The sequence below is a fragment of the Ornithodoros turicata genome, chromosome 1 (genome assembly GCF_037126465.1).
Source record: "Ornithodoros turicata isolate Travis chromosome 1, ASM3712646v1, whole genome shotgun sequence".
Taxonomy (NCBI): domain Eukaryota; kingdom Metazoa; phylum Arthropoda; class Arachnida; order Ixodida; family Argasidae; genus Ornithodoros; species Ornithodoros turicata.
Window position 1 is genome coordinate 214,435,672 of NC_088201.1, and position 23,110 is coordinate 214,458,781.

The window sequence follows — 23,110 nt, forward strand, 5'->3', positions numbered from 1 at the left end:
AATATCTGCCCTGATTTGTTGAACGCGGGTGCCAATAGATGTATGGAAGAAAACGGAACACGAACGACAAGAACGACACGAACACAAGAGGAAATAAAATCTATACCACCACAAAGAAGATATTCTTAATCAATATGATTACAATCAAATTACAAGTTGTATTATAAAAAGTCTAATATTCCTATGCGAGAGAACCATCATTGCAATAGCGTGAATATCTGTCATAACATTTCGAGCGCAATAGGGAATCCAAGTTTCATATTCCAACATTACACAACTTTTAATTAATCAATTTCGAATTAAGGGAACAGTATAGGCGTAAGGAAATAATGAGAAACAACACACTCAACAGCTACAATTAACAGAGAGCCAAACCTGCGCACCATCCAACACATAGAGAAATAATAGCTAATCAATCTATCAAAAAGAGAAACATTACAAATTTAACACTATAGCACAGACTTAACGCTGAAGAACAGAGGAACACTCTAAACGGCGACACGTAGACAACAACAGAGGAAAATAATCTATCATTGAACCATCATAAAATCGAACAATATACAATTTTCATTCCAACAAACACTACGAACCTTGATGGAGGTATCCAAGACATAGAAAATATGCATTGTTTTCATCTCGGTTTTCACTCTTTTCCTCAAAGCCGGGAGACATTATGTCTCTATCTATATGACCAAAACCAAGCAGCTCCCATGCTTTAACACTCAAAGGGTTGGGGGATATATTCCTTCGTCCAGCAAACAGGGCGCTCTAGAGGTCAGATAAGATAGTTCAAAGGCGATATATTTTATTGTGCAGCGCAAATAGATGCCGATATTATTCGCGGGGATCACTATGTTTTCGTATCCTTTCCTTGAAACAGAAATCTTTCATCAAAGTGGTTTACAAGTCGACTAAGTTTGTATAGATGCGATATTGTTATTGAACATGTAGAGAAAGTCCAAATTATTAAATGGTAGCAACAATACTCTTATCAAAAACGAGAAACACATTTAATTACATCAGTATTTGTAATATCTTGCAACAGAAAGTTCTATATAGATGAACCACACAGAAATATCAAATGTGAAATGCAACTCAGAGGTATGAGGCATTCCCATCTTGGAGATTATTTTAACTTATGTCAATCGAGTGAACAATTGAAAAAAATACAAGACAATAATTATTCCATGCAGTGGCTTCACAACTCATAGAATATCAGTCGAGTGAATACTTGAAACAAAGTCAAAACAATAATTCTCACGACAGGTGGATATTATAGCATTCTAAACCAGATAATAAAATTTTAATCAATAAAATGAGCATAGATACGCTTTTAATTAAGTGTAGACGTGCACTTGAAAACAGAAGAGACAATTGCTCTACATCGAAAACATGGACAGATTTTGTTGAACGTTGTAAAACGCAAAGTCTACACTAAAGGTCTGTTTTTTCTTTAAATTTTCAAAGCCAAAACTGCACGCTATTTCTTACATTTTTTTAAAGATATAGATTAAAAAGTTGTGCATACAGTCACACATACTATACAAGATACTTGATTGTGGCTTAAATGCTAAAATTTATCGATTAACATTCAGGAGAAGTGGTGACTACCACACATCAGTAAGAGTCTGATTAAAACTTGAACAGGTGTTGCGATTTACGATCAGTGTTGTAGAATGTGTGATTTACAATACGCAAGCTTTGGGTCGCTCACTTTGACGAGCACTCTTTCATGATGACACATAATTTAATTGAATGGATTGAAGTTTTCTAGATACACTATAACGTAACGCGAATTCTCTATGTAGTGAATATTAAAAGTTACGAATATTTTCAGAACGAAATTTACTTGATACTCGAACAAAGGGTCACCCGCGTAGACGAACCCGTTTCCGGAAAAAGCAACACGCTCGCGTGCGGTACCGCGTTAACGCGTCGGGCGCAGGATCGCGTTCGGTTTCGGGTACGGCATTGGGAAAACGCGGCCTGCCGCGTGTTGCCGAACCGTCTTCGAGGACGGGGGTGACCCTTTCTTCGAGTTTTAAGTAAATTTCGTACGGAAAATATTCGTAACTTTTAATATTCACTACATTGAGAATTCACATTATGTTATAGTGTATATAGAAAATATCAATCCATTCGATTAAATTCTCTGTCATCATGAAAGAGTGCTCGTCAAAGTGAGCGAGCTAAAGCTTGCGTATTGTGAAATTACACATTCTACAACTCTGACTATCATCGACACATCTGTACAAATTTTAAATAAACTCTTACTGATGTGTGGTAGTCACCACTTCTCCTGAATGTTAATCAATCAATTTTAGCATTTAAGCCACAATCAAATATCTTGCATAGTATATGTAACTATATGCACAACTTTTAAATCTATATCTTTAAAGAAAATGTAAGAAATAGCGTGCACTTTTGACTTTGAAAATTTAAAGAAAAAACAGACCTTTAGTGTAGAGTTTGCGTTTTACAACGTTATGAGCTAAAAACTTATAAAATTAAAGTATGGCCTTTCCATTTGTAGTGCCCGGATGATATGACATCAAAATAATGTGATAGTTTTTCTGCATGGCTACGGGAAATCTCGAGTATATTTTGTGAATTGGTTCTACGTTAATGTGTGACCTGCGCTGATCTGCGTATTATAATTAATATATTATATCTTCCATTGTGTTTATGCATAACGCTCACCTTCATTGTATATTGGTTAAGCATTTCTGATGACAGTTGTGTGATCCGCTTCTCCAAAAATCTGATTGCCACTTCGAAATTATTTCATATACGTTTGTGTGCCGTGTGTTACGAAGATTACGTGATTAGATATGTAGACTTCGCCTGCACATCATGCTTGTAAAATCCTCCATTTGCATCGCAGCATTTGATAATAGATTCGCTTTTCGTGAAGGCTTCGTATTATCTCGCAGGCACTGAACCGGAATACAATTTTAAAAGTTACTACACTTAATGTAATACAATACATAACTAAAGTTACTAAAAAGTTAGTTACTAAAAGTTACTAAAGTTAATACACTGTGCCGCGAACGCTTTGATTTATCCTGCTGCAATCAGTTATCTTGCCTTATTTCCCGTTTTGCCCTATCTTGGACGGCTCATTTTTCTTATCCAGTCATACAAACGGACAACTGTGTTGACGCAAATATTTATTCCGCACTCCAATCGGGTTGCTTGTCAAAGACGTCTTTTCTTCTTTTTTTACTACGTCTGGGCTAGTGCAACTGTTTGAGAAATATACATGCACTGTGGAATTTAATTCATGAAATATGATAAGTTTTCACAAAAGTTTAGTGATCCTTTCTTGTAATCATAGATTGATGTATCATTCCTCTAGATTTCAATGACCGATCCTTCTCCAGCAATTCTATCTTTCCGATGTTGAACTTGTACAGAGTGTAGTCTGGCAAAACTTCACCACATAGCACGCTCCTAGCCAACAACCAGATCTGATGATATCTGCCCTGATTTGTTGAAGACGGGTTGAAGACGGGTGCCGATAGTTGTATGTAATTAATTGTGAACAGCAGAGACCACTGAACACGAACGACACGAACACAAGAGGAAATAAAATCTATACCACTACAAAGAAGTTATTCTTAATCAAAACAACAGAGGAGAATAATCTATCATTTTAACTATCATAAAATCATCCTCGTGACATAATCTAATCGAACACTATACAATTTTCATTCTAAGAGACACTACAAACATTACCTTCTTTCATGAAATCAACACAGAAAATAGATATGCTGAAATTAACTTCACCACATAGCGCGCTCCTAGCCAACAACCAGATCTGATGATATCTGCCCTGATTTGTTGAAGACGGGTGCCGATAGTTGTATGTAATTAATTGCGAACAGCAGAGACCACGGAACACGAACGACAAGAACGACACGAACACAAGAGGAAATAAAATCTATACCACTACAAAGAAGTTATTCTTAATCAAGACAACAGAGGAGAATAATCTATCATTTTAACTATCATAAAGTCATCCTCGTGACATAATCTAATCAAACACTATACAATTTTTATTCTAAGAGACACTACAAACATTACTTTCTTTCATGAATCCAACACAGAAAATAGATATGTTAAAAATGAACTTCACCACATAGCACGCTCCTAGCCAACAACCACATCTGATAATATCTGCCCTGATTTGTTGAACGCGGGTGCCCATAGATGTATGGAAGAAAATGGAACACGAACGACAAGAACGACACGAACACAAGAGGAAATAAAATCTATACCACTACAAAGAAGATATTCTTAATCAATATGATTACAATCAAATTACAAGTTGTATTATAAAAAGTCTAATATTCCTATACGAGAGAAGCATCATTGCAATAGTGTGAATATCTGTCATAACATTTCGAGCGCAATAGGGAATCCAAGTTTCATATTCCAACATTACACAACTTTTAATTAATCAATTTCGAATTAAGGGAACAGTATAGGCGTAAGGAAATAATGAGAAACAACACAATCAACAGCTACAATTAACAGAGAGCCAAACCTGCGCACCATCCAACACATAGAGAAATAATAGCTAATCAATCTATCAAAAAGAGAAACATTACAAATTTAACACTATAGCACAGACTTAACGCTGAAGAACAGAGGAACACTCTAAACGGCGACACGTAGACAACAACAGAGGAAAATAATCTATCATTGAACCATCATAAAATCGAACAATATACAATTTTCATTCCAACAAACACTACGAACCTTGATGGAGGTATCCAAGACATAGAAAATATGCACTGTTTTCATCTCGGTTTTCACTCTTTTCCTCAAAGCCGGGAGACATTATGTCTCTATCTATATGACCAAAACCAAGCAGCTCCCATGCTTTAACACTCAAAGGGTTGGGGGATATATTCCTTCGTCCAGCAAACAGGGCGCTCTAGAGGTCAGATAAGATAGTTCAAAGGCGATATATTTTATTGTGCAGCGCAAATAGATGCCGATATTATTCGCGGGGATCACTATGTTTTCGTATCCTTTCCTTGAAACAGAAATCTTTCATCAAAGTGGTTTACAAGTCGACTAAGTTTGTATAGATGCGATATTGTTATTGAACATGTAGAGAAAGTCCAAATTATTAAATGGTAGCAACAATACTCTTATCAAAAACGAGAAACACATTTAATTACATCAGTATTTGTAATATCTTGCAACAGAAAGTTCTATATAGATGAACCACACAGAAATATCAAATGTGAAATGCAACTCAGAGGTATGAGGCATTCCCATCTTGGAGATTATTTTAACTTATGTCAATCGAGTGAACAATTGAAAAAAATACAAGACAATAATTATTCCATGCAGTGGCTTCACAACTCATAGAATATCAGTCGAGTGAATACTTGAAACAAAGTCAAAACAATAATTCTCACGACAGGTGGATATTATAGCATTCTAAACCAGATAATAAAATTTTAATCAATAAAATGAGCATAGATACGCTTTTAATTAAGTGTAGACGTGCACTTGAAAACAGAAGAGACAATTGCTCTACATCGAAAACATGGACAGATTTTGTTGAACGTTGTAAAACGCAAAGTCTACACTAAAGGTCTGTTTTTTCTTTAAATTTTCAAAGCCAAAACTGCACGCTATTTCTTACATTTTTTTAAAGATATAGATTAAAAAGTTGTGCATACAGTCACACATACTATACAAGATACTTGATTGTGGCTTAAATGCTAAAATTTATCGATTAACATTCAGGAGAAGTGGTGACTACCACACATCAGTAAGAGTCTGATTAAAACTTGAACAGGTGTTGCGATTTACGATCAGTGTTGTAGAATGTGTGATTTACAATACGCAAGCTTTGGGTCGCTCACTTTGACGAGCACTCTTTCATGATGACACATAATTTAATTGAATGGATTGAAGTTTTCTAGATACACTATAACGTAACGCGAATTCTCTATGTCGTGGATATTAAAAGTTACGAATATTTTCAGAACGAAATTTACTTGATACTCGAACAAAGGGTCACCCGCGTAGACGAACCCGTTTCCGGAAAAAGCAACACGCTCGCGTGCGGTACCGCGTTAACGCGTCGGGCGCAGGATCGCGTTCGGTTTCGGGTACGGCATTGGGAAAACGCGGCCTGCCGCGTGTTGCCGAACCGTCTTCGAGGACGGGGGTGACCCTTTCTTCGAGTTTTAAGTAAATTTCGTACGGAAAATATTCGTAACTTTTAATATTCACTACATTGAGAATTCACATTATGTTATAGTGTATATAGAAAATATCAATCCATTCGATTAAATTCTCTGTCATCATGAAAGAGTGCTCGTCAAAGTGAGCGAGCTAAAGCTTGCGTATTGTGAAATTACACATTCTACAACTCTGACTATCATCGACACATCTGTTCAAATTTTAAATAAACTCTTACTGATGTGTGGTAGTCACCACTTCTCCTGAATGTTAATCAATCAATTTTAGCATTTAAGCCACAATCAAATATCTTGCATAGTATATGTAACTATATGCACAACTTTTAAATCTATATCTTTAAAGAAAATGTAAGAAATAGCGTGCACTTTTGACTTTGAAAATTTAAAGAAAAAACAGACCTTTAGTGTAGAGTTTGCGTTTTACAACGTTATGAGCTAAAAACTTATAAAATTAAAGTATGGCCTTTCCATTTGTAGTGCCCGGATGATATGACATCAAAATAATGTGATAGTTTTTCTGCATGGCTACGGGAAATCTCGAGTATATTTTGTGAATTGGTTCTACGTTAATGTGTGACCTGCGCTGATCTGCGTATTATAATTAATATATTATATCTTCCATTGTGTTTATGCATAACGCTCACCTTCATTGTATATTGGTTAAGCATTTCTGATGGCAGTTGTGTGATCCGCTTCTCCAAAAATCTGATTGCCACTTCGAAATTATTTCATATACGTTTGTGTGCCGTGTGTTACGAAGATTACGTGATTAGATATGTAGACTTCGCCTGCACATCATGCTTGTAAAATCCTCCATTTGCATCGCAGCATTTGATAATAGATTCGCTTTTCGTGAAGGCTTCGTATTATCTCGCAGGCACTGAACCGGAATACAATTTTAAAAGTTACTACACTTAATGTAATACAATACATAACTAAAGTTACTAAAAAGTTAGTTACTAAAAGTTACTAAAGTTAATACACTGTGCCGCGAACGCTTTGATTTATCCTGCTGCAATCAGTTATCTTGCCTTATTTCCCGTTTTGCCCTATCTTGGACGGCTCATTTTTCTTATCCAGTCATACAAACGGACAACTGTGTTGACGCAAATATTTATTCCGCACTCCAATCGGGTTGCTTGTCAAAGACGTCTTTTCTTCTTTTTTTACTACGTCTGGGCTAGTGCAACTGTTTGAGAAATATACATGCACTGTGGAATTTAATTCATGAAATATGATAAGTTTTCACAAAAGTTTAGTGATCCTTTCTTGTAATCATAGATTGATGTATCATTCCTCTAGATTTCAATGACCGATCCTTCTCCAGCAATTCTATCTTTCCGATGTTGAGCTTGTACAGAGTGTAGTCTGGCAAAACTTCACCACATAGCACGCTCCTAGCCAACAACCAGATCTGATGATATCTGCCCTGATTTGTTGAAGACGGGTTGAAGACGGGTGCCGATAGTTGTATGTAATTAATTGTGAACAGCAGAGACCACTGAACACGAACGACACGAACACAAGAGGAAATAAAATCTATACCACTACAAAGAAGCTATTCTTAATCAAAACAACAGAGGAGAATAATCTATCATTTTAACTGACATAAAATCATCCTCGTGACATAATCTAATCGAACACTATCCAATTTTCAATCTAAGAGACACTACAAACATTACTTTCTTTCATGAATCCAACACAGAAAATAGATTTGCTAAAATTAACTTCACCACATAGCACGCTCCTAGCCAACAACCAGATCTGATGATATCTGCCCTGATTTGTTGAAGACGGGTGCCGATAGTTGTATGTAATTAATTGCGAACAGCAGAGACCACGGAACACGAACGACAAGAACGACACGAACACAAGAGGAAATAAAATCTATACCACTACAAAGAAGTTATTCTTAATCAAGACAACAGAGGAGAATAATCTATCATTTTAACTATCATAAAGTCATCCTCGTGACATAATCTAATCAAACACTATACAATTTTTATTCTAAGAGACACTACAAACATTACTTTCTTTCATGAATCCAACACAGAAAATAGATATGTTAAAAATGAACTTCACCACATAGCACGCTCCTAGCCAACAACCACATCTGATAATATCTGCCCTGATTTGTTGAACGCGGGTGCCCATAGATGTATGGAAGAAAATGGAACACGAACGACAAGAACGACACGAACACAAGAGGAAATAAAATCTATACCACTACAAAGAAGATATTCTTAATCAATATGATTACAATCAAATTACAAGTTGTATTATAAAAAGTCTAATATTCCTATACGAGAGAAGCATCATTGCAATAGTGTGAATATCTGTCATAACATTTCGAGCGCAATAGGGAATCCAAGTTTCATATTCCAACATTACACAACTTTTAATTAATCAATTTCGTATTAAGTGAACAGTATAGGCGTAAGGAAATAATGAGAAACAACACACTCAACAGCTACAATTAACAGAGAGCCAAACCTGCGCACCATCCAACACATAGAGAAATAATAGCTAATCAATCTATCAAAAAGAGAAATATTACAAATTTAACACTATAGCACAGACTTAACGCTGAAGAACAGAGGAACACTCTAAACGGCGACACGTAGACAACAACAGAGGAAAATAATCTATCATTGAGCCATCATAAAATCGAAAAATATACAATTTTCATTCCAACAAACACTACGAACCTTGATGGAGGTATCCAAGACATAGAAAATATGCACTGTTTTCATCTCGGTTTTCACTCTTTTCCTCAAAGCCGGGAGACTTTATGTCTCTATCTATATGACCAAAACGAAGCAGCTCCCATGCTTTAACACTCAAAGGGTTGGGGGCTATATTCCTTCGTCCAGCAAACAGGGCGCTCTAGAGGTCAGATAAGATAGTTCAAAGGCGATATATTTTATTGTGCAGCGCAAATAGATGCCGATATTATTCGCGGGGATCACTATGTTTTCGTATCCTTTCCTTGAAACAGAAATCTTTCATCAAAGTGGTTTACAAGTCGACTAAGTTTGTACAGATGCGATATTGTTATTGAACATGTAGAGAAAGTCCAAATTATTAAATGGTAGCAACAATACTCTTATCAAAAACGAGAAACACATTTAATTACATCAGTATTTGTAATATCTTGCAACAGAAAGTTCTATATAGATGAACCACACAGAAATATCAAATGTGAAATGCAACTCAGAGGTATGAGGCATTCCCATCTTGGAGATTATTTTTACTTATGTCAATCGAGTGAACAATTGAAACAAATACAAGAAAATAATTATTTAATGCAGTAGCTTCACAACTCATAGAATATCAGTCGAATGAATACTTGAAACAAAGTCAAAACAATAATTCTCACGACAGGTGGGTATTATAGCATTCTAAACCAGATAATAAAATTTTAATCAATAAAATGAGCATAGATACGCTTTTAATTAAGTGTAGACGTGCACTTGAAAACAGAAGAGACAATTGCTCTACATCGAAAACATGGACATATTTTGTTGAACGTTGTAAAACGCAAACTCTACACTAAAGGTCTGTTTTTTCTTTAAATTTTCAAAGCCAAAACTGCACGCTATTTCATACATTTTTTTTAAAGATATAGATTAAAAAGTTGTGCATATAGTCACACATACTATACAAGATATTTGATTGTGGCTTAAATGCTAAAATTTATCGATTAACATTCAGGAGAAGTGGTGCCTACCACACATCAGTAAGAGTTTGATTAAAATTTGAACAGGTGTTGCGATTTACGATCAGTGTTGTAGAATGTGTGATTTACAATACGCAAGCTTTAGGTCGCTCACTTTGACGAGCACTCTTTCATGATGACACAGAATTTAATCGAATGGATTGATGTTTTCTAGATAACACTATAACGTAACACGAATTCTCTATGTTGTGGATATTAAAAGTTACGAATATTTTCAGAACGAAATTTACTTAATACTCGAAGAAAGGGTCACCCGCGTAGACGAACCCGTTTCCGGAAAAAGCAACACGCTCGCGTGCGGTACCGCGTTAACGCGTCGGGCGCAGGATCGCGTTCGGTTTCAGGTACGGCATTGGGAAAACGCGGCCTGCCGCGTGTTGCCGAACCGTCTTCGAGGACGGGGGTGACCCTTTCTTCGAGTTTTAAGTAAATTTCGTACGGAAAATATTCGTAACTTTTAATATTCACTACATTGAAAATTTACATTATGTTATAGTGTATATAGAAAATATCAATCCATTCGATTAAATTCTCTGTCATCATGAAAGAGTGCTCGTCAAAGTGAGCGAGCTAAAGCTTGCGTATTGTGAAATTACACATTCTACAACTCTGATTGTAAATCGACACAGCTGTTGAAATTTTAAATAAACTCTTACTGATGTGTGGTAGTCACCACTTCTCCTGAATGTTAATCGATCAATTTTAGCATTTAAGCCACAATCAAATATCTTGCATAGTATATGTAACTATATGCACAACTTTTAAATCTATATCTTTAAAGAAAATGTAAGAAATAGCGTGCACTTTTGACTTTGAAAATTTAAAGAAAAAACAGACCTTTAGTGTAGAGTTTGCGTTTTACAACGTTATGAGCTAAAAACTTATAAAATTAAAGTATGGCCTTTCCATTTGTAGTGCCCGGATGATATGACATCAAAATAATGTGATAGTTTGTCTGCATGGCTACGGGAAATCTCGAGTATATTTTGTGAATTGGTTCTACGTTTATGTGTGACCTGCGCTGATCTGCATATTATAATTAATATAATATATCTTCCATTGTGTTTATGCATAACGCTCATCTTCATTGTATATTGGTTAAGCATTTCTGATGGCAGTTGTGTGATCCGCTTCTCCCAAAATCTGATTGCCACTTCGAAATTATTTCATATACGTTTGTGTGCCGTGTGTTACGAAGATTACGTGATTAGAAATGTAGACTTCGCCTGCACATCATGCTTGTAAAATCCTGCATTTGCATCGCAGCATTTGATAATAGATTCGCTTTTCGTGAAGGCTTCGTATTATCTCGCAGGCACCTAACCGGAATACAATTGTAAAAGTTACTACACTTAATGTAATACAATACATAACTAAAGTTACTAAAAAGTTAGTTACTAAAAGTTACTAAAGTTAATACACTGTGCCGCGAACGCTTTGATTTATCCTGCTGCAATCAGTTATCTTGCCTTATTTCCCGTTTTGCCCTATCTTGGACGGCTCATTTTTCTTATCCAGTCATACAAACGGACAACTGTGTTGACGCAAATATTTATTCCGCACTCCAATCGGGTTGCTTGTCAAAGACGTTTTTTCTTCTTTTTTTACTACGTCTGGGCTAGTGCAACTGTTTGAGAAATATACATGCACTGTGGAATTTAATTCATGAAATATGATAAGTTTTCACAAAAGATTAGTGATCCTTTCTTGTAATCATAGACTGATGTATCATTCCTCTAGATTTCAATGACCGATCCTTCTCCAGCAATTCTATCTTTCCGATGTTGAACTTGTACAGAGTGTAGACTGGTAAAACGTATTTGTTGGTCAGCTCTGATTCCATATGAGAATTCTTACACACAGTGTGGAATATTCGTTTCCTTAGCGATCAGTGTTCTCAGTCTAGCCATGCTAAATGCAAAGTGGTTTTCATTGTGATGCGTAGAATTCATTATAATGACGACAAAGTTTACATTTATTGTTTCAGTTATACGCTTGTTCATTCCGGTAAATTACAATTGTCCTATTCCAATCTTTGAAGTTTTCGCTTGTTGTCTTGACTGATGAATTCTGAATGTATTACATATTGGTGTCTTATTATCGGTCGCCTGAATCCAGCATTGATTAATGTAATCGATACGTTGTCGCCGCTTTTGTATCGCTTCAGTAACTTGCACTTTGTTGCGACGAACTTGCACAATCTCTTATTGATGTTTCCTTTCTTTGTATGAATGTTCTTGAATGGTGTACAAGACAGTATTAGATGAAAATCGTCCGATGGTCCACCGCAGTGAGATATGTTCGTTGAGTTTCAATAGGTGATGATACGTCAGACCTTGTACAACAATACTGAACTTCTGCTCATTCGACATCGTTGCAGGGACTGATAGAAGAAAATAATTGCGTTGCCGTGGTAGTGGAACATATCATGTGATAAGATTTTATGTACTTTCCATCTCAGATGTGTGTAATTTCAACAAATCCGTAATGAATCGTGCGATATAGACAGCTTGCATATAATAATTTGATCTGACTGCTTTATTGATGAACGCAATGGCCATTGCAATGATCACAATTACATCGGGTCTAGTGTATTTCAATTCTTCTTTAGCAAACCTGAAAAACTCCGCCATCAATCCCAGTGGCCCTTCCGACGTTGATGTGCAGATATTTTTATAAGTATTGTAGATTCGGCATATAAGTTCTTCCACCTTCAGTTCTATAGTTTGTACCATATCTCCGAATACGACCATCTCTAGGACGTATTGAAATGCAGCGATAATGGAATCGTTTCGCGGCTCTTCCTTTTCAAAGCAGTTTTTTATCACATCTTCCCATGACTTATGGTAGCGAGTGCAAAATCTGTCCATGTTTTCAATATAGAGCAATTGTCTCTTCTGTTTTCAAGTGCACGTCTACACTTAATTAAAAGCGTATCTATGCTCATTTTGTTGATTAAAATTTCATTATCTGGTTTAGAATGTTATAATATCCACCTGTCGTGAGAATTATTGTTTTGACTTTGTTTCAAGTATTCACTCGACTGATATTCTATGAGTTGTGAAGTTACTGCATGAAATAATTATTGTCTTGTATTTGTTTCAATTGTTCACTCGATTGATATCAGTAAAAATAATCTCTAAGATGGGAATGCCTCATACCTCTGAGTTGCATTTCACCTTTGATATTTCTGTGTGGTTCATCTATATAGAACTTTCTGTTGCAAGATATTACAAATATTGATGTAATTAAATGTGTTTTTCGTTTTTGATAGAGTATTGTTGCTACCGTTTAATAATTCGGACTTTCTCTACATGTTCAATAACAATGTCACATCTGTACAAACTTAGTCGACTTGTAAACCACTTTCATGAAAGATTTCTGTTTCAAGGAAAGGATACGAAAAGATAGTGGTCCCCGCGAATAATATCGGCATCTATTTGCGCTGCACAATAAAATATATCGCCTTTGAACTATCTTATCTGACCTCTAGAGCGCCCTGTTTGCTGGACGAAGGAATATAGCCCCCAACCCTTTGAGTGATAAAGCATGGGAGTTGCTTCGTTTTGGTCATATAAATAGGACATACCTAAAGTCTCCGGGCTTTGAGGAAAAGAGTGAACACCGAGATGAAAACAGTGCATATTTTCAATGTCTTGGATACCTCCATCAAGGTTTGTAGTGTTTGTTAGAATGAAAATTGTATATTGTTCGATTTTATGATGGTTGAATGATAGATTATTTTCCTCTGTTGTTGTTTACGTGTCGCCGATTAGAGTTTTCCTCTGTTCTTCAGTGTTAGGTCTGTGCTATAGTGTTAAATTTGTAATAAATCTTTTTGATAGATTGATTAGCTATTATTTCTCTATGTGTTGGATGGTGCGCAGATTTGGCTCTCTATTAATTGTAGCTGTTTATTTGGTTGTTTCTCGTTATTTCCTTACGTCTATGCTGTTCACTTAATAAGAAATTGATTTTTAAAAGTTGTGTAATGTTGGAATATGAAACTTAGATTACCTATTGCGCTCGAATTGTTATGACAGATATTCACGCTATTGCAATGATGGTTCTCACGTATAGGAATATTGGACTTTTTATAATACAACTTGTAATATGATTGTAATCATATTGATTAAGAATATCTTCTTTGTAGTGGTATAGATTTTATTTCCTCTTGCGTTCGTGTCGTTCTCGTCGTTCGTGTTCCGTGGTCTTCCATACATCTATCGGCACTCGCGTTCAACATATCAGGGCAGATATTATCAGATCTGGTTGTTGGCTAGGAGCGTGCTATGTGGTCGAAGTTCATTTTCAACATATCTGTTTTCTGTGTTGGATTCATAAAAGAAAGTAATGTTTGTAGTGTCTCATAGAATGAAAATTGTACAGTGTTCGATTAGATTATGTCACGAGGATGATTTTATGATAATTAAAACGATAGATTATTCTCCTCTGTTGTTTTGATTAAGAATAACTTCTTTGTAGTGGTATAGATTTTATTTCCTCTTGTGTTCGTGTCGTTTTTGTCGTTCGTGTTCCGTGGTCTCTGCTGTTCACAATTAATTACATAGAACTATCGGCACCCATCTTCCACAAATCAGGGCCGATATCATCAGATCTGGTTGTTGGCTAGGAGCATGCTATGTAGTGAAGTTCATATTTAACATATCTATTTCTGTGTTGGATTCGTAAAACAAAGTAAGGTTTGTAGTGTCTCGTAGAACGAAAATTGTATAGTGTTCGATTAGATTGTGTCACGAGGATGATTTTATGATAGTTAAAATGATAGATTATTCTCCTCCTCTGTTGTTTTGATTAAGAATATTTTCTTTGGTTAAATGTGGTGTTATAGATTTTATTTCCTCTTGTGTTCGTGTCGTTCTTGTCATTCGTGTCCCATGGTCTTCCAGGTTCCCTGCTGTCCACAATTAAGTATGTATCTTTCAGATTATTGTTGCTACAATGGGAGTATGATCGTTGATATTAAAATGTATCTTTTTCAAATTATCCAGTGTGGCCGCAGTATTGTATGTATTATTGAATGCGAATGTAGTTTCAGATAATAATAAGTTATCTTTCAGGTCGCTGGTGCGGGGCTCCAGCGCGCACCTGTTGTAACGAAAAAATTACCAAAGAAGTCGGCCCAGGCTGAAAAATACGCAACGATAAGCGCACGCGCAGATAATCTTTGATACGTGTATTGTATTATGTTTTTTCTGGTTCAGGTTTTTTGGCTGGGTTTTTCTCCTCCACACAGAGTCACAGCACAATTCCTGGCACTATTCACTTTAATAAATATATTTTCACTTGTACTTTTATGTATGGTTATCCTTCGCATGTCTATACTTGCATGTGAACCACCCACTGCACACCTATTGTATCGGAAAAAAATTGTGAGGGAAGTGGGCCCAGGCTGAAAAATACGCTACGATAAGCACACGCGCAGCCCTCCCCCCGCCGGTAAGGGCTCGGACAATCCTCCGTACACGCGCCGTGCGGGAAAAAATACGCGGTGAAGTTGGCCCAGGCGCGCCCGTAACTCTCATTGCCCGTTACGCCCAACTATCTTTTACTACTGACATCATCCAGGTATACTTGACATCCTGGTATGCCGCGTAGCATAGACTCCATTTTCCTTTGAAACAAGGCGGGTGCCGATGCGATACCAAAAGGCAGTCTGTTGTAACAGTACAGTGCCCTGTGCGTGTTTATAACTACAATTTTTGGTGACTCTTCGTCAAGGGGAACTTGCAAGTATGCATCGCGGATATCGAGTTTTGAAAAGCAATATCCTCCTTCCAGTGAAGCGAATTAGTCGTCCACCTTTGGGAGCGGGTACAGTTCAGTTGTGCATGCTGGATTAAGTGTAACCTTAAAATCACAACAAATACCCACTGAACTGTCCACTTTCGGCACAGGTACAATTGGCGTCGTCCAGAGCGAGTGACTGACAGGTGTGATGATTCCTTCACTTGACTGTCTGTCTAGCTCTTCTGCTACTTCGCGCAATGCGTAAGGCAGAGATCTTTCTTTGAAGTTCTTTGGCGTGGTTTCGGGACGCAGGTGAAGATGTACAGGTCTCCTTTCGCCACCCTTACGCCAGGATCAAATAAGTCGCTGAAGTCACTTGTGAGGTTTCCGATCGTGGCATCACGCGGTGTTCGCAGGACGTTGATGTTGTGATTCAGAATACTAGGCTTATATAAAGTCCCTTGATACCAAGGCTGGTCCGGAACAACCGACCACATATAGCTGTCCGTCAACTTCTCTACTCAGATGTTCAACTGGTAGTCTGAGAACACCGAGAACAGGCAAAGTTCCAAGGTAGCACGACAGTTTAATGTCTCATGGCGAAATAAGCGGCCATGCCGTGGCATGCCTCCTGTAGACGTCTTCACTGATCACACAAACTGGAGGTTCTGCGTCGAGCTCCATATCTAACACAACTCCAGCCCACCTCAATTTGAGCATGATTGGCTTCATCTTACTTGAAGATGATCCCTTTAGAGTGTACTGCTGTACACTCTAAAGGGACCATCTTCACGTTCAATCAATTCAAGACCAATCTTCCCACTATAACTTTGATTACATAGGTTAATACGATACAGATTGGCTAATACATGTCCGCCCGCTACGGCACCGTCAGAAGAAATGTCCGTGTACGCAACCGTACGTTCTTTTTCTTCTGTCGATCCCTGGATGGACTTCGTTCATTCTGCTCCTCCTATTGCCTCTGCTCCCTTTGCCGGTCCTCCGTGTCGGTGGGTTACAACACAAGACTTTTGTGCTATCCTCTCAGTACTGTGTGTCCCTCAAACCCAAGGTACTGTTACCTCTTCCTATATATACATAACCTATGCTCGTTGCCAAGACAGAAAACTTGTTGTTGTAAAGGTATAGTATTAGCTTTCATTCCACAAAGCCTGTAATGTTGGTGAGAGACAAGAACGGTGAGAACCATGCGCTTATATCGTCTTTATGGTACGTTCAGCACCGTCAGCTAGTCGGTTTCATGTTTAGTAAGTTGCTCTATAAGACGTGCATCTACTGTGTGACATCAAAAGTACGCAGAATACGAAATGGAATAGGCGAATAGCGATTTCACATGAGCAAGCCGCTGCTCAAAATGTGATTTTAAGGAACTTGTTACACTATGTACTGAACCATTGAACCAACATGTTCCCCTGAATATTATGACCTGGTCGTCTGAACTGATGTATATACGTGCATAAGATGGCTGGTGCCTTTCTACCACCTGTAGACTTCTCCTTCTCATTGTACTTTCAAGCGTACATCCTCGTTCTTTCAGCTCTCCTTCCTTTCGAAGGAATTTTTCTCACCCCTTATTCTCCTCTCTTTCCAACTTTGTTGTTACAAAATTGTCTCGTCATACGTTTGTTGCCAATCTTGCATTGTCACCATGTTGTGTACATGCTGTGTTGTGCACATGTACTATACAATGTGGCAACAAGTTTAACTACAGCACTAACTACACTCACTGTCACTCATTAAATCAGGTTTGGGAGCTTTACCTGTTGTGTTACCCTAGGTCCGCAGGACTCCAAAATCTTTGAAGCTATTCCGCAAATAATGTTGCATGGCCATGCATACATGTGGTAAGTCTCAGTATCACTATGGTCACTCAATACTGTTGATGGTAATGATGGATTGACACATATTGTGAAGCGGATGCTGCAGAATGTTGTGTGTGGCTTGTGTACATGCGTGAAATGGTATGCCGTGAGCCTACATGGTGAGATGCTGAATTCAGTATATTGAGGAAACCTCGAACACCATGGGGGACAAGGTTTATGGCAATGAATCCGATACTATTAATAAACGACTTACACTCGTTTTTACATATTTTAATCTTCTTGGATACGCTTTACCTCAAAACTGTTATTCTGGAATGGGGTTATAACAGTAACATGAAGCGCAAAAATCGCGAATCCCTTTTAATCGCAAAATTACAGTATCTGAAGGCTCACAGTTTGAACATCCACGGGGGCCCACTGCAATTGTTTAGCCCGTAATATCATTTTTTCTCGTAAAATAAAATAGGATAATGTGAAAAAGACAAGACACACACACACACACACAAATGGTAAAAGAAAGTTTCATTTTTTCTTTCCATATTTTCTTCATTTGTCTCTCACCTGAGTCCCCCGGCTCCGTCTTCACGTTCTCACGGTCCACTGGTCACCTTTGTACTCTGTTGTCTCCTCTTTGTGTCTTTGAACTCTTTTCATTATTAACTGTATTTGCATCCTTTGCATCACTCTGTTACCCCTTAGCGCCATAACATCCTCGTCAAGTGTGTGCCTGTACCATGTTCATATTTTTGTAACCTGAGGAAGTCAAGTCTCGTGCACGAAAGCCTTGTTTACCATGTGTAAATAAATAAGTTGCTGCTACCGTTTAATATCACTCTTTCATTAACTCACAACAGGCAACTTGACATCGCCTATTTTTCTGCCTTCAAAAATATTCGCGGAAAAAATACAGTGTGTTCGTTAGTCTTCAGACTATTTAGTTGAAATATTTTTGTTTGCACTTCCGTGCAAATTACTTCTCTGCAATATATTGCTTCAGGTAACTTTATATTACAGCATGATCAACGTAACTTGATGCCTTTCAGTTCACTTGAGAAGTGAAGCAGTTTTGACCTCATAATGGGGGGGGGGGGGCAGAAAGGCGAGCTGGTATGTGTATGTGTATCATCTGCGGGAAGTTGTTGTATGTAACGACATATTGATTTGGACATTTCACACGCTTCAACGTCCAATCTTGCGTGCTGCTCGGGCACTTATTCCCAAGGTTGGTATGTAAGCAGCAAGAATAATACGGAGGGAAGAGTTTACTGCTGACACCCAACCAACTCCACTTGCTATGCAACACACGTTTAAGCACAAATTAGAAGGTACGCGGTGGATCGAGTACAGAATATATCGACGCGCATACAATAACCTTGCATCTGTTTCTACTGCTACATGGCAGCCTCGTTGCTTATATATGTCACTATCACATGATGCTATTGCGCTTTTCAGAACGCTGAAAGGTACAAGAACGCACACAAAAAAGGGAATAGGTTCTGAGGTAGTAGAAGGCAATTGCATGCTTTTACATTACACTTACTTGTGCTTAGCTTATGAGATAAGTTGAAGTCAAGGAGGATCACATTAACATGTCTGCCTGGATGGCAAGACAATGCAATAAATTAAAAAAAAGTGGTTTGTTGGTGACTTGCTTTTCACCCCCGCTATGCTTCACATTTTCATTTTATTAAAAACAGCGGTAGCCGTAGTGGAGACACAGTCGCTCGCTGCAGGAAATACTTTCCGCACGAGCGACTTAAGCTATAGTGATACTGCTACTACAATACTGAAAGAAGTAGCGAATAGGTAGCACTACTACTAGCGTCGTTATGTACAAAAGTGCAGTGACGTAGCTCAAGCGTGCGCGAAGCTGCATACATATCTTCTCATTGGTAACAATGAAGGAAACAAAGGACGCTGAGCAGAAAGTTGCCGACAGAATGAACGGTATGTGCAACGCGAGCGCGAGCAGACAACTGGAATGTGCGTATCGCTTAGAACTACGTCACTACGTCATTCCAGGCAATCTACGGCATTTGTGTGGATGAAAGGGCGAAGTGAAAAACAGACGTTATAAGTTATTCAATTTGATTTCGTCTAAAAGATCCCGGGGGGGGGAGGAGAGGGCGGTTGTGACGAGCATTATAAATCATGTAACAACTGTTTGTATGGAATTGTTGTCGGAGTACAGATCGTACTTTTGATAATTCATTTCAGCGACGAATTATCAGGCTAGAACTGTCAGGTTACACGCTAGAAGTCATTCTAAAACTGCTTCGTATTCAAACAATCCCCAGACACGCACTGATCAAGCTTGCAGAAGTACAATTGCCTACTAATTTTCACATTGCACATTCCAAAGACAAACTAGCTTGTTCGCAGTGGTTTCGCCTTGCGTGTTATGTAGGCGACAGCCTTTGAGATATGATGGCGTACGTCCTTACTGAACAAAGTGCATTGACTTGAAGCACTTGGAAACATTTGCTGGAAACAGTGCACCATTCCTCTTAAGTGCGGCTCATGTTACATTGGCCACACTAAACGCAGTACAATAATCACTAACGCGAACATTGTTCGAACCTTTGAAAAAATTGAACTTTCTTAACTAAACAGACAGCTGTGTTCTTGCTCCTACGTATTGTGTTCCTATTTAGACTTAATATCACGCTAGTTCACAGTCAAAAATTCGACACGCCCCGTGTCGTTTCGAAGGCCTGCGAAATAGTCTGTTGCCAGCTTTGTATTAGCCAGATATCGGTCATTCTGCCTGCTGCTTTGATGAATCTCATTTCACATTCATGTTGTGCTTCTTTTTTGGATTAATGCTTCATGTTGTAGGGTTTTCCCTTCCTCAATCTTCTCGTGTCCTCTTCTCATGGTAAAAAAACGATAGCTGCAAGTTACGTAACCTGCATCTGACGAACATGAGACAACTTTCATTACACCTGACAGTCTTCACGAATTTGTTCGACCTGCAAGTTACGTAACCTAGCTGTCTCCAGTAATATCAAACGCCTAAAGGGAATTAGTACAACTGGGAAGCCAACCGTCACAAGTTTCTTATGCTGGACTTAGAAATCACCTAGTGAATTATGCTCATTACGTAGTATAACAAAAAGCGTCGTCTACTAATTTCGTCACCCTCGGAACATTGCTCAAGACAGCAGAGGAAGATTAAAGAAAGAGAAAGATGATTCTTCTTTATACAGCGGTTCCACCTGACGAAAAAAAAAACTATATTGTAGATCTGAGATCGGCCGGCAATTTGCGTGACCCGAAACGACGGTTTTCGCAATTAATTTTTCTCCTGGTTATTACCATTCTAATTGTGAATGTTGTTTGCAATAGAATTAGATAAATCCCGCACCTACTTTCTGTTTCATTGGCAAACATGAGGTTGGCTTGGCAATCGTCGCAGCTAAATTGGGAAAATTCGATTTGTTGAGAATGAAGTTCGTTCAAAGTGCTCGGAACACATGACAATATCTCTCCCAAGGTAAATAGCGTTGACCGCATAGTGTTCAAAAAAGTAGACCTTCGAATGCGATTTTTTTTCACGTTATGTGAACCACACTTAGAATCGCAAACCAAATGAAACAGACATAATTCAAATCAAAAATATATGTAACACACATCGGAAAGCATAGAGCAGGTAAAACAGATCTGCCTCAAATTATCTGATTTGCACATTTTATTTTATTTGTCGTTTTATTTTATTTTTATTTTTTGGTAGCGTACGGCACTCATATGTCACAACTATTGCGTGATAAACGTTTCGTGATGATGATTGACATTTTAGCAGCGGGAATATAAAATATCTTACCGAGAAGTTGATGATGACACATTGTCCGAGCTTTCGAGCTCCATTCTCATATCCCATGTCGTACCAAAAGTCATCCTGCGTAAGTTGTTCCGGTATTCTAATGACGCCCGAGTCTCTTCTTATCACTCCTGAGTCCACTTGCATCGAACAGGTCGAGACCCTAACGGTACAAACAGAAACCACAATTCATTATCGACAAGTGCAGTTTAGGTCGTATTGTCAGCTCAAAATATTCGCTCGTATACACAAACTTAGCAGTTGCACTTTAATATTTACTTACAAGGTTCAGGTTCACCGAGTTGATATTCTGAGACTGGAACACCAGGAAGGACAAATACATCCTTTTTGGGCGATACTTTTGCTCGAGAAAAATCAGCGGGAAAATGTTACATTGAATAAAAAAAATAATAAAATAAAACCTCCTGAGGACAAAGAGCAATCATTTTTGAGTCTGTGGGACGTGCAGCACTGCAGCAGGTGACAAACAGAGTGTATCGTGGCGGCGAACAGTGTCTGTAGCCATGAAACAGCAATGTAAACAATTACACCCACCCCGTTAACCACGCATTCACATGCACAAGCTCCAATGTCGTATACTGCATTGAATGCGGCGACTGCTCTATGCAATACATTGGTGAAACCGGCCAACAAATGAACAACCGCCTTACCGGACACAGAACCGACACGTCCAACAAAGTCCCCAAAGCAGTCGCCGAACACTTTAACGTTCCTGGTCACAATTTTGACAACATTAAACTATATATTCTACAAACCGGGTTTAGATCCACATGTGACAGACGTGATAGGGAGTCTTATCTCATATACAAGTTCAACGCTCTTCACCCGTCCGGTATCAACAAATCACAAGGCACCCTAGAAACATTTCACAAATAAAATATGTTTTTCCCTTCTATCTCCATTATCATCTGCTTTCTGCTTTCTTTATTGCATGCCACAACTTTGTATTACAAATATAAAAAAAAAACTTTGCTCGTTCTGGAATTTTCCCCACGTAACCACTAACCTCCTTATCTTTCGCTATGCTTGCGAATTCTTGCCTGTTGTCCCGTTTCGTCCACGTGTTCGTGAACGTCCCATTTTTCTGTAACCGGTCTGGACCCTAGATCACTACGTTCACATAATCCCCTCCACACTCGAACAAAGCGGCGATTCACTCCGGCCTTAGAAGACCGTACGGACCCTTTCTTCCCTCCGGGCTGTTGACCCACAAGTCGCATGAACCCTTAAACACGTCACACCTAACCCTTTAAGTACCATGCCAATGATGAGGACGGTGCCCAGAAGAAGAACAGTCTGTGTTCGAAATATCGGCGGCTTCTGTCCTGAGGCAACTCCCTTCCTACATCTCTACCGGTTCGCTGGATTTCTACCCATCTACGTTCCTACTGACCATCCGATGGCCTCAGGAGGTAAGCAACCCGTCCTCTCGTTCTCGCATGTCGCACTCCTAGGGGATAGTTGTTACAAGTACATACACGATCACATCCCACACGGAGAGCATGGACCTCACATACACTTCTCAAGCGGCGCAAGAATACGAGACATCATGACACATGTAACCGCCGCCCCACCGAACATCACGCACTTCATACTCCACGTAGGGACCAACGACATCGCACGGTCGACAGCACAACATGTCATCCAGGAATTCGAAGCACTAGTTTCCTTCATCACAAACAACAGACCAGGCGCTGAAATACTA

At 38.4% G+C, this 23,110-nt stretch overlaps 1 protein-coding gene across 4 annotated transcripts in view; it reads right to left on the reverse strand.

Annotated features, from left to right (window-relative positions):
* The window catches only part of LOC135379040 (caspase-3-like), a 251,721-nt gene that overhangs the window by 149,418 nt on the left and 79,193 nt on the right, over positions 1-23,110 (reverse strand). For all 4 annotated transcript variants that reach the window (XM_064612290.1, XM_064612287.1, XM_064612289.1 and 1 more), the window contains one exon: positions 21,388-21,547. In XM_064612290.1, the coding sequence (XP_064468360.1) occupies positions 21,388-21,547 (160 nt within the window). The remainder of the gene's footprint in view (positions 1-21,387; positions 21,548-23,110) is intronic.